The sequence below is a fragment of the Dermacentor silvarum genome, chromosome 4 (genome assembly GCF_013339745.2).
Source record: "Dermacentor silvarum isolate Dsil-2018 chromosome 4, BIME_Dsil_1.4, whole genome shotgun sequence".
In the NCBI taxonomy this organism is placed as follows: domain Eukaryota; kingdom Metazoa; phylum Arthropoda; class Arachnida; order Ixodida; family Ixodidae; genus Dermacentor; species Dermacentor silvarum.
The window spans coordinates 144741570-144754816 of record NC_051157.2 but is presented as its reverse complement, the minus strand read 5'-3'; the positions used below and the strand labels follow the sequence as shown (position 1 = coordinate 144754816).

The 13247-nt window shown below is 49.4% G+C and overlaps 1 protein-coding gene across 3 annotated transcripts in view; it reads left to right on the top strand.

The window, feature by feature from the left end:
- The window catches only part of LOC125944803 (uncharacterized), a 204956-nt gene extending 196743 nt beyond the window's left edge, over window positions 1-8213 (top strand). For 2 of the 3 annotated variants that reach the window (XR_007466510.1, XM_049666163.1), the window contains one exon: window positions 8077-8208. Coding sequence is in view for 2 of the 3 variants with exons in the window: in XM_049666163.1 (XP_049522120.1) it covers window positions 8077-8093 (17 nt within the window). In the remaining variant the exon portion in view is untranslated. Of the gene's footprint in view, window positions 1-8076 lie in introns of all 3 variants that reach the window. The other variant, XM_049666164.1, reaches the window with a different exon arrangement.
- The last annotated feature ends 5034 nt before the right edge of the window (window positions 8214-13247 follow it).

Here is a 13247-nt window from a genome sequence, read left to right as displayed (position 1 = left end):
TTCAACGCGAACGTCGAAAGCGCAGCGCATCCGAAGCTACATGCACTCGGCGAATGCACTTTGTCCCATCGCAGATCGCTTTGAAGATGACGCTCCCGCGGGCGCACACTTCGGCCACATCGCAGATAGCTTTCAAGATAGGCGCCCTGGCGGCAGCTCCCTGAGATGCAGCGGCAAGATCAGAACACACCCCCCTCCGTCTCCGTCGCCATCGCCTCCTCCCCGTGATGTACTCGTGCCTCACGCGTGAAGGAAGACCGCTGCGCGCTTCCGGCCGCTTTCCTCTCTCGCGTGCGTGAGATTAGGCTGTGGTTAGCCACTGTACAGTGGTTGCCGGATCAAGGCCGTTTCACATGCTGCGACTGATCGAAACAAATCGGTGGGGTCGCACGCGTCTCAATGCGATTTTTTGATCGCTCATTCGCATGACCGCGATTTCAACAATGCGACTGGTGCGATGCCCAGGGTTGCTTGCTGCCAGGGTTTGTCGCACACACCGCATAATTCTTTTAATGCAATGAAAAAGACATGCGCGTTATAATATAATTGACCTCTCTTAATTAGGACCAAATAATACGTGCGTTTTGTAATTTAACAGCGCTTCAAAGTTTAATTTGTTTTGGAGTGTGCAACAGCGGTTTATGAAGTTCAACACGAGGAGACATGGCGGACGTAAACAGCTGTTTGCAGCTGGTCGTTCAGCGCTGCGTGCTGTCTCGTGTGTCTTTTATGCCCGTGTCGTTCTTCCTGCGATACAACAAATTACAAGAGGACTTATCAACAAGCCCATATAGCTGTTGTCATCACATATGCAGTATTCGGAATTCGGCTGCAGCGAAGTCGTCATGTCAACGCAGAGACCCTCGCGCTACCCGTGCTTAACGTCAGCTTCTGAAGAAAGGATGTGTGTACGTTGCTGGTAATTGCGCGTAAGCGGTTCCTGCTCCTAGCAATATTCTTGCACCAAACTTAGCAGCAAGCACCAACCCAAACGCTCACGTCTGCCCCTGAAGTAAGCCGCAAATGATCTGTGTGTAATTACTGAACGTGCAATGGAATTTGTGTTCTGAACGTTAATCTTTGCGCCAGCCTGGTTCGTCCGTCGCGGCGCGTGTGCTGTAATTATTCATACAAGTGCTCTCTGAATATTCAGAAAGGCGCAAAAGCAGACGCCACATTTTTAGGAGCTGCAGTCACTTGTGCACGTAGTATCATATCATTGTGACAGACATAGGCGTCGTCTACATTCTCGTTCTGTTTCTCGCGCTGTTAGTGTGCTGTGAATCCACGCTGTCGTTTATAAGCAAGATGCAATTGCTTTCGAACGTGGCTACTGATTTACTCGCGCTCGAAACGATTGATGCAGAAACGATTGATACGGATCTACTTCGACGAAGATAAACGGTCGCTAAGTGCAGCACAAGGAAATATATGCTAACACAGATTTATCCAGGCCACGTTCCCGTTGTTTGAAGCAGTAATAAACAACACACGACAGACAGACAGGCAGACAGACATGAACTTTATTTGGTCCTGAGGAACTACATGTGGACCCCCTGTGGGAAGTCCGTAGTAGTCGCTGGCCGCGTCCACGTAGGGGCAGGAAGACCGTGGTCCTCCGCCCTTTCGCAGGCCATCTGGGCAGCCTGGAGTTGGACTGAGAGTACGCTGCTTTTAAGGGCATTGTCCGAGTCCGCTTCTTTGTTTAACGGTGCGTTACGTAACGCAGGGCATTGCCAGAGCATGTGAGCCAATGTATAGAAATGCACACCACAATCTCGACAGTGTGGTTCAATATTTGAGGCGATGCGACTTAGAAAGCCCCTCGAAGGAAAGGACCCCGTTTGGAGCATTCTAAAAGTCGACGAAGCTTAGGATGAGGTAGTGGAAAACTCCGTTCTAACTGGTAGTGAGAAACTATTTCGTGGAATGTAAGTAATGGGTCGCTGTGCTTAATTTCGTCCGGCCCCCCAAAAGCTTCCATACCGCCGCGGCGGGTAAGATTCTCGCGCACGGTTATGAGCAAGCTCATTGGGGTTTGGGAGATTTATAAGAATATTCGGACCCATGTGGGCTGGAGAAACCACGTAATGGAGTGAAAACCAGTAACCACCCTATTTCTGAGGATGGCCGCAGCCTCTCGGGAGATGGAACCCGATGAAAAGGCACGTATGGCCGCACGAGAGTCTGTGTATATATTGGGACGCACAGGGTCCCTCATTGCCAAAGCTATGGCTATCTGTTCTGCTACATCGATGGAGATATGACGGACAGAAGCCGCGTTGATGAGTGTACTGTTCGTATCAACTACTGCCGAAACAAAGTTGCTGGTCTGTCCATATTGGGCCGCATCTACGAATGCTGCCAAGCTTGGGCTATCAGCGACTGTCTTTATTATAGCCCGGGCGCGAGCCTTGCGTCGCCCAACGTTATACTGCGGGTGAACATTCCTAGGAAAAGGACTAACAGCGAATGATGCCCGGATTTCTTCCGAGAGTGATTCCTCATGGTCGTTGATTAAGCTTGGAGCTAAGTTGACTGAGTCTAGTAAACGTCTTCCGGCTTTGGATGTAGATAGCCTGACAATTTGTGCTGTTCTTTGGGCCTCTATCACCTCCGAGACGGTATTATGCATGCCCAGCTGCATAAGCTTCTCTGTACTAGTGGTGACTGGTAATCCCAATACTCTTTTAATGCTCTTTCGCATGAGCGTGTCTATTTTGTTCCTTTCTGTCTTAGTCCAATTTAGTGCAGATGCCACATAAATGATGTGACTCATCAGGAACGCGTGATATATCCTGAGAAGATTGTCCTCTCCGAGTCCCCCTTTTCTATTCGAGACTCTAGAGATGAGCCGGAGCATACTCTCCGTTTTGGAGGTGATGTGGGCAATTGTCTTTGCATTACAGCCTCTGGCGTCCAGTAACAGCCCCAATATCCTGATCGAGTTGACTCGAGGAATAGCCTGACCATCCTTCGTGTGTAAGGCAATAGGTATCAGTTCCATCGGAACCAAACCCCTAACGCCCTGTCTTACCGGCCTGTACAGCAATAACTCAGACTTGGTAGGTGAGAGGCTGAGCCCTGTTTCAGTTAAGAATTCTTCCGTTACATTTAGTGCGTCTTGTAGCGCCTGTTCAACGTCCGCGTCTGATCCACCAGGACACCAAATCGTAATGTCGTCTGCGTATAAAGCATGGCCAATGTTTTGCACGGAGGATAGGCGCACCGTAAGTCCCGTCATGGCAATATTAAATAAGAGAGGGGAGGATTACTGCCCCTTGCGGAGTCCCTCTTGCCCCCAACTCAAACTCATCAGATTTAATTTGCCCAATTTTGATTGTAGCAACTCTATCCTTAAGAAACGATCTAACATATGTGTGGAATCTCCGTCCCAAATTTAGCTCCGAGACCGCCTCAAGTATGAATCTATGTGAGATGTCAAATGCTTTAGCCAGATCCAGGGCGAGAATTCCCATAATATCTCTAGTCCTGCGGTCGATAATTTGGCGTTTGATGAGAAGCATCACATCTTGTGTGGAGAGTCCGGGTCTGAAGCCTACCATATTGTAGGGAAATATTTCCCGGCACTCGATATACTTTGAAATCCTATTGTGAATAGCGTGTTCTGCAACCTTACCCGCACAAGAGGTGAGCGAGATCGGGCGCAGGTTTTCTGAAGCGAGAGGTTCCCTGGCTTAGGTATGACGACCACCGAAGCAGTCTTCCAGGACTCAGGAACCGTGCCCGATTCCCATATCCTGTTGATTTCTTCCGTCAACTTCGTGATAGGACTTATCATCCAGGTTACGAAGGAGGCGGTTGGAAATACCATCCGGTCCGGCGGCCGAGCGGCCATTAAGGTTATGAATACCTATCTGATCTCAGCCTCTGTAAAGGGGACGTCCAGCTCCCCCACCTCTTCCCCCCGGTAGCTGGGATAGTCCCGATGACCAGCCGGACCCATCGGAAGATATCGATTAGCCAGCTCCATGATGAGGGCCGTCTCTGAACCTCCCTTCTCTTTGTGCTTCCGCACTATCCTATCAATTGGAAGCCTTTGGTTACTATTTGCTTGCTAGTCGTCAAGCAAATGTTTAAGGAGGTTCCACTTTCCTCCCGTGCGCATTCGCCCATCCACCGCCGAGCAAATCTCACTCCATTGTTGCTTAGCTAGTTCTGCGCAGTACTCTTTAATCTCTCTATTGAGTTCCGCTATTTTCTTCCGGAGTCTGCGGTTGAGTCTCTGTGTTTTCGAAACAACGTGCCTGAATGGAGCTTTTGGCCTCCAGAAGATGCGCCAAATGCGAATCCATTCTGGGGACCTCAACTTCCGTGCTGACCACCTTAGTAGCCTGCTCGGAATCTTTCTTTAGTCTTTCGAATAAGTCACCTAGGCTACTGTATTCTTCGGTGTCCTCTTTTCTGATTTTACGGAAAACATCCCAATCGGGGACTCGAAAATCCCTGGGAGGCGCGGCTTTGACCTTGACAGAGATGGTTATGACGAAGTGGTCACTACCCAAGCTCTCCTGAGGATTTTTCCACGCCACCTCGGTTATGTTCTTAACGAATGTCAAGTCCGGTGTCGTATCCCGCGCTACGGACGTCCCCATCCTTGTGGGGAACCGTGGGTGCGTGATTAATTCCAGGGCGCAATTGTCCGCTGCTCGAACGAGAGCAATTCCTTTCGCGGTTTACCTAGTATAACCCCATACAGTGTGCGGTGCATTAAAATCTCCAGCCACGATTAACGGGAAACCTCAAGCTAAAGAAGATGCTTTAGCTAAGATGGAGTGAAAAGTCTGTCTCTGCTGTGATGGTGGGCTGTATACATTGAGTATGTAGACGCTCTGCTTAAGCCAACTATTAGGTCTGATTTCTACTAGGAGTGCTTCCACCCTGGATCTGCCTAGTTGCATTCTATGCTCCTGGAAGGAGCATTTCTTACTGACTAGTGTGGCTATACCTCGTTCGTTTTCATCCCGCCCTGCAACGGCTCGATAGCCCGCCAAGGACGGAGATTCACACATAGTTTCCTGTAATAATAATACGTGCGGTTTGACCGCCTGTGATTTAATATACTGTTGTAGTGGAGCCTTGCGCCTTTGGAAACTGGCGCAATTCCACTGCCAAACTACCAGTTCATTAGTATGCCCCGCCATGGTGCCTATATTACATTAGGAGCTTCCTAGGGGCGCTACTACCATCCGTGCCCGCCATGGTCTGTACTGAACTCTGGTTCGTGGCGTTTGGTGTACCCACGATCGCTAGTTTTGTTTCGACCACCCCCATTCTCAGGTTGAGCATGCTAATACTCTTCATAATCTGCTTCATTGACTTCTGGATATTCTCAAGAATTTCATGACTAAATTCGGTGTCCATAGAATCCGACTCGTCCTGCGGAGGAGGGGCCTTGCGTTAGGTCTTGTTAGACTGTGACCCTTGCTCCTGGGTGGAAGGTTTCTGAACACTAACATTTTGTTGGGCGCTTGCCTTTCGAAAAGCATCGAAGTCCGCCCTCATTTGCTGTATTTCCGCCTTTAGACGAGCATTTTCTTGTAAGAGAAAAGCGACCTTCGGGTCCTCCCTTTGCTCTGGCAATGCTACCTGCGTTACCTTTTTCGGTGTCGTTGTCTGTGGCTTGACTCGATCCGCCCAGGTAGGCGCCTCCGGGATCCGCACCTGGGAGTTGGAGCACCCCCTGGAAAGGGAGCGCCTCCTGGAGAGACTGCGTCGACGAGCAGCTGGTGTGACGGAGCACTCCTGTCTTGGCGCGCTTTACACGCTGGAATTACGTGATCGGCTCTCCCGAGCCACCTGTGTCTTCTTGGCGCGCCTTCGGCGCGGCCGCCTCCTTTGTCTGACAATGTATGGCACTTGGAAACGTTCCTTACATTTTTGGTCCGCTGTAGGATGTTGTCCACCACACAATGAGCATTTTGGGATGCACTGATGTCCCTCCACGGGAGATGTTGTGCCACAGCTTCGGCACACCGTCTTGTTTGGGTTAGGGCAAACATCCGCTCTATGGCCGAAGCCTCCACACCCGTAACAAACATCCGTTTGCCATTTGAATAACGTGCAGCGAAACATGCTGGCGCCACACAACACGTAGTTTGGCACTTTCATGCCATCGAACAGCACGACAACCGTGGTAGTGGTCTTGATTCTTCGAACCTCCAGGGCCCCAGGGTTTCGGTGATTAACGATCATCGTTTCGAGTTGGGCGTCGTTGATATCGGCGTCGACTCCTCGTATGACTCCCTTGCACGTGCAGTTCGGGGCGGCTATGTAAGCCGACACCTTGTACGTTCCTTCGCTCAGCCGAACTTGTTGAATCCATGCGTAAGCATCTGCGTTCTTCTTGTGCGGCGTGCAAACCACAAAGATATTCTGATCTGTGTTGGGGCAGATGATATCGCCCTCCGTTTCCGCGGAGCCAAGGTTGCCGCCATAGCCAGAGCTTGCACGAAGCGTATCTGCCTGACCTTTCTTACATTCAGGCCATCCCTCGGTCTGATGATGATGCGTATAGTGTCCCTCGGGAGTCGAGGAAGCCTTTAAGCGGCCGCGAGGCGTTTCGCTACGCCCTGCGGAGTTGTGGTGCGGCTGTTGCCCCTCCCGCCAAAACGCGCTGCACTGCCCGACGAGGTGGTGGCCTCAAGTCGAGTCTTCTTATTGTTTCTTCTTAACGCCGTGGTCCATCCTGGCCGATTCGCTTCTTCGTGGGTGATGTCCACCCCTTCAACCATCTCTACTTCGGGCATCCCGCCCCACTTCACCGGGGTTAGGCCTAGGCCTAACCGCGTCGTGTCGCCGTGGCCGAAAGATCACAAACTCACAAAATGGTGAAAAGTTCACCTACCGACAAAATTCCGATATCGGTAGGTTCCTTGCGACCTGCTGCGTCGATAAATACACAGTTGTCGTGGTTGCTATCCGGAAATCCAGTCGAAAACATTGATGAATGCAGGAGCCGATGAATCCACGTCCGCACTACTCGACGCCTTCTTCTCCCAACACACGAGAAAATGTATCTTTTAATATTCGATATTGACAGGTCGACAGATCTTTATTGAAGTGGCTTTCTCACTAGATTGTTATTTTTGACTCAGCCACCCGCATTCCTACGCTCTTCGAGTGGAATTTTGCTCGTTTCAGCATATTTCTGAGCATTCTCGCCTCGCCTTGTTTGCGGAAGGCAAACCGCAGTCTTCAAAGCAAACGCGTGAAGAAGCATCTCAATCACATTGTGGCATTTGCGCCCTTCGATGATACCGCAAAGGTTCTCAACTTTGCGATATCATCGAATTCACGCTGTGGCAGTGAATGTCTCGCGCTTTATTCGGTGCAGCCAGATGTCACGGCGCTTGCTGCCAACGCAACTGCAATATTGCATTGCAGTTGCGTTGTATTCCACCAAGTGTCCCGACATGAAGCATCTGCATGTAGCCCTTGCATGTTGCATGTTGCTGGACCTCGTCAACTCAGGGAGGCTAGGTGACCATTTGTCAACGCCTCGTTTCAAAGGGATGCGAATTAATGATCATCATCATCAACAGCCTCGTAACGTACCACGGGTCAAGCAATGCGACATTAGCGCCGCGTAGTCTTGATACCCGTATTTGCTCTTCCGTACACGTTATGGCGTCTCCTCGCAAGTTAACACTGTATAGTGCGTGCTGCCGAAAATGGAGCTGCTATGGAGGCGGTCCTCCAGCTTCGCTGGAGGCACACTGCGCTGCGTGTGCCGCGCTGGCCTGTGACTTTTTTTTCCTTCAGCAACGTAATTTGCTTTAAATAATTATTCACCATAATGTTGATTAGGTTGCATACGTTTTGATGTTTTTAAATCAACTTTAAAAGGACTCAAGTTATATGTGTGCTGGTTTGGTCTGTGTATTGAACATTTTACTTCAAATATACCTGAAACTTGATACGAAATGAACTTTCGTAAAGCTATTACTCCATGTTTGTCGGTATTACAGATAACATATATTTGCGTGCTTGTGTGTTCACCTACGCATTTAAAACAAGGCATAGGATTCTATTATAATTTTTCGAATATTCCAGACATTCCGAAGGCATGAACGCAATATTTCGTTTCTTTACAGAAGGTAGTGCGCCATCTAAATTGCCGGCATTATTCGGATTTTCGTTTTCAAAAGATAACTGTTTCATCATAGGACATCAATTTAAAATCCGAGGTGAGAAGTATGGGTTGTCACCCAGAAAGTTTACATTTTTTCAAAGGACGCCTTATGTATAGAAATATATATAGTAAATTGTTCGTTGTGTAGCCAAGCATAATGATTCCAATGGATGTTGAAAATCTGTTCGAGATCCTTAGAGGCGAAAAGAAACAATACATAGTTTTCTTGCTCTATTACCTTGCGGCATGTCTTGCCTTGATGAAGTATAAGTGCGGAATAGGAAGAATGCTACAAAATTCCATTATAAAATTCCATCTCATATAATGAGTGTCCCAGCTAACGTTTCCAAGCTGTTGAAAGAATAAAAAAATATAAACACGGCACGAGACAATATCTTAAGGCCTACGGTGCTCGGTCTCCAGAGCATTTACGACCAAACTGTTGTTGTAATCGCATTTTGTGTCGCTCCGTGAAACCTTTTTAATCGATTTAAATTTTAGCTATATAAAATAGACCCCTCCCGAGCACTAACGTTTCTCTGTCTCGCTTTATGTTGGAATTTGATAATTATGCGATTGGCATTATTTGCGTACTGCAGGAGTTTTGATCCTGTGCGTCCGTCCGTCCCGTCGTCCCGTCCGTCCGTCCGTCCGTCGGTAGGTCAGTCGGTCGGTCGATCGGTCGTCCGTCCGTCGTCGTCGTCGGTCGGTCGGTCGGTCGGTCGGTCGGTCGGGCGGTCGGTCGGTCGGTCGGTCGGTCGGTCGGTCGGTCGGTCGGTCGGTCGGTCGGTCGGCGGGTCGGTCGGTCGGTCGGTCGGTCGGTCGGTCGGTCGGTCGGTCGGTCGGTCGGTCGGTCGGTCGGGTCGGTCGGTCGGTCGGTCCGTCGTCCGTCCGTCCGTCCGTCCGTCCGTCCGTCCGTCTGCCTGCCTGCCTGTCTGTCTGTCTGTCTGTCTGTCTGTCTGTCTGTCTGTCTGTCTGTCTGTGTCTGTCTGTCTGTCTGTTTTTCTCGCTTCGCACGCCCAAGTTCTCTGCCAACTTGAGCTACGAGATTTGTGCTCGTGATGCCGCCATAGTCGTTCCACCGTCATTCCGGCTTCATCGTCTGACTCGTCCTACCATCATCGTCACTCTTTCTAAGCCGTCCCAGTGACCCAAGATATCTAACCATTTGAACTAAAAGCTTGGTTCAACAGCTTGCTTGTGTCACTATATGGATGTTCTTTTTCATGATACTTCCTCCACCTTGCGAGATTCCGCAGAACTAATTTGCCATGTATGTGCTTGTAAGTCTTGATGCCTTCGCAGTTATTGCATCGTCGCCATTCCCACTTTGTCATTCGACTCCCATCGCGCTGTCGTCATGCAGTCATGATGCATTCGTTGTCGTACCATCGTCGTGATGCCGTCGTAGTTGTTCCATCGTCGTCGCACTAGTTTCGTCATTCAACTCTCCTGACACCGTTGTCGTCACGCCATCTTCGTCATGTTGGCTTCCCGATAGACTTCGTCTCGCCATTGTCGTCATACACCTGTCATCTCATGTCCCCATGCCGTTGTCATGTCGTCGTCGTCATTATGTTGTCATATTCGCAATACAGTTGTTGTCCTACCGTTGCTGGATGTCATCGCGGTCGTTCTATCGTTGCTATTCTAACTTCGTCAACCGACTCTCATCATGGCGTCGTCGTCATGCCGTCGTAATCACACCACATCCATCACTCCATCGACGTCAATCCTCCTTCGTCATACTGTCCTAATCAAGCTGCCACCGTTCAATCGTTATTATGCCACCGTAGTCATGTGTTCATCGTCATTGCGTCATCGTCAGGCCACCGATATCGGCCATCCGTTGTCATATCGCAGTCGTAATACCTTCGGGGTCCTGTCATCGTCGTAACGCCATCTTCGTTATTCTATTCTCTCCATGCCGTCGTCGTACAGGCGTCGAGATACAGTAGTCATCACTCTAGTTTCGTCATGTACTAGTCATCATCGCATTGTCCCCATACCGTCGTCATGCCATCGTCGTCATCATGCATTTTAGTCATACCATCAGTGCGGTGCCATTCCTCTTGCTCCGTCATTGTCATGCTACCTTCTACAGCCGACTGTCATCATGTCGTCATAGTGACGCCAAGGTCGTCACACAATCATTGTCATACTATTGTCACCATGTTATCATGCAGTTCATTGCACATAAAAATCGCCTTACGAAATGTCATCTTACCGGTCTTACGAAATGTCATCATGTGTCGATAAGGTGATTAAACGGATGTTGTTCACTAGGTTAGAATGGTTCATGGAAAAGAATGAGCTTTATCCTGAAATGATGACCGGATATAGAGGTGGACGGTCCACTATAGATGGGGTCATTGATCACGTACGTGTCCACGATCGAACATGAAAAAAAGAGACACCGACTTGTAGGAGCAGTTTTCTTGACATAAAAGGAGCCTATGACATCGTACTGCACGGGGCCATTCTTGATGCCCTTAGTAATTTCGGCATCGGCGGCCGTCCCTCCTTGTGGATTGAAAATTACCTAGATGGTCGCACAGTCTTCAAATCCACGAATGATGGCGAAACGAGAAGACACGTTGGGGTTCGTGGAGTGCCTCAAGGAGGACTGCTCAGCCTAACTCTTTTCAACGTTGCCCTTATTGGCCTTGCGGAAATAATTCCTGATATAGTACACATCAGTACCTATGCCGACGACATATGCATATGTGCGTCCGCAGTCACGCGACCACACCTTTGTGAAAGATTGCAGCGAGCTGTTTCTTTAACGTCTGAGTACCTGCACTGACAAGAACTGCAACTGGCCCCAGATAAATGCGCTGCGATAGCGTTCAAATGGAAGCTTACCTGTTGGCATCCAATTATGATCAATGGCTATGCCATCCCATATGTGGCCCACCACAGATACCTCGGCGTTGTCATTTACCGCGATGTTTCATGGTCGAAGCATGGGACAATGTTAAAGAAAAAAAATAATTGAACTTGCTCAAGCATTTCGCTTTCTGGCCGGTATGAAGTGGGGTTCATCTGAGCACTTGCTACTCCGGCTGCGCCAGGTTCTCTACGTCGGCTACATTCGGCATAGCCCGCCAGTTTTATTAAGTATGAGCCGGTCATGTTTGCGTCCGCTGGAAACTGCCCAGACACAGATGCTGAGAACATGTCTAGGAGTTCCATGTTCCACCACAACTTATGGAACAATTGAGCAATCTCGCGTCACCCCTTTACCTGTCTATCTAAAATGCGAACCTCTTCGAGTATTCCTGCGGCTGCTGTGCCGTCACCGACGCCAGCCTTTTTCGACACTTCCCGACATACGGCCGCACTCCACTTTTCAAGAGCCATTAAATGCCAAGAATCCGCCATACCATCATACTGTGCCCCTGCTGACCTTCCACGTAAGCCCCCATTGGTGATGTCCAAAATACGGGTACGTCTATCTATTCCCGGATTTTCTAACAAATCTTGAATACCTACCATCGGCCTCAGACATTAAACACTTGAATATATGTCGAAAAAATATGGCTCCTCGGTAAATGTGTATACTGAGGGATAGGTCTCGCATAGGCGTCTGGTGCGGCTTTTGTCGTGCCTGCGCATCAAGTAATTCGACGGTATCATCTGCGTAATAAGACGACTACGAAATCTACGAAACTAGTGGCAATCAGAGAGGCAGTTCACTTTATTTCGCGACAGTCTCCTCATGTATGAATAGTCTTCAGTGACGCAAAATCGGCTCTATAACTACTTAGAGTCGTAACGAAAGAAAGCTCTTACACAGTGCCGGCTTTTCAAACTGCCGAGCTATAAACTTTAGCGCAAGAGAACAGCCACCACAATACATTTCAGTGGATTCCCAGTGATAGTGGTATACACGGCAACGAACTGGCCTTATACTCAGCGAAGAAAGCACTCTCAGAAGCAGACTCACTGCTCGCAATTCCTTTTTCAAGAGCAGAAGTCAACTGCCTTATCTCCAGTGTCACCTGAAAAGCGACAGAAAAGCACTGGGACAATCCGGATAATTGACAAAGAGGACTCCAGAGATTGGACCCTACCATTAAATTTAGGCTACGACGTGCTGACGTTTGACATTTTCACTGCGAAGTGATACATACCCTAGCATTCGTGGCGCATCCGGCTAAAGCGTCGGCTTGCTGTCTCAGAGGAACCCTTGCGACGTGAAATCGATTCGGCATAGCACTGGAGAAATTTAGACGAACGTTTATTACGTTAGCATTCCTGGGGTACTTAGCGCACTTTCCGGGAGCTATTAATGCGTTAACGTTCTTGGGGTACCTCATGCACTTACCGGGGGCCAACCATCTATGTATGTTTGTATTTACGTTTAGAGGTATCTGTATGTTCATGCCTATCTAGGTCACTGGCTAGTCAATGGTCGTATGGGCAGCGCACCGGCTCTACTGCTGAGCAAACAAAGTTCGAAGCCAACCACCGGACCAACTTGGGTCACTGAGTATGTGGCAATGTGTACATACGTGCCACTCTTCCGCGAACTTCTTTGATGCCGACATCAACACTATAGATGAAAAACGGGGTGTGTACCAGTCTTCGAAGAAACTATTTCACGCCGACTTGCCGCACACTGTATGCACAGTGCTGCAGCACAGCCACTCGGTATGTGCTGCTCTTCAAACAACCTATTCTTTGATGCCCGCTCGGGCCACTGCGTGTGTGCCAGCATGCGTGTGCTGCTCATCAATTACCGTCTTTGATGCCAAATTGGGCTATGAGGCATGTCCCACTGGGAATGTGGCGCTGTACGATAATCACGGATCTGTGAAGTAGTCCGTCATCGATTGAAAATACCCCAGCCGTGAGTGACCGGAACTTAATGTTTCACAAGCTCAAACGTGCGAGCTCGCTAATACCAAAGCCGCCACGTTGGTGGCCGCCGGAACACCAGAGTGTGCAGCCAAGGCCCGCTCGATTGCTCTTCAAAATACATCCTCATCCCCCCCCCCCCCCGACTTAACCGCGCGTCCCGGACCCTCGCGGATGACGGACACGCGACGCCAGGACCTTCATACGATGGATATTAACGACTACGCTT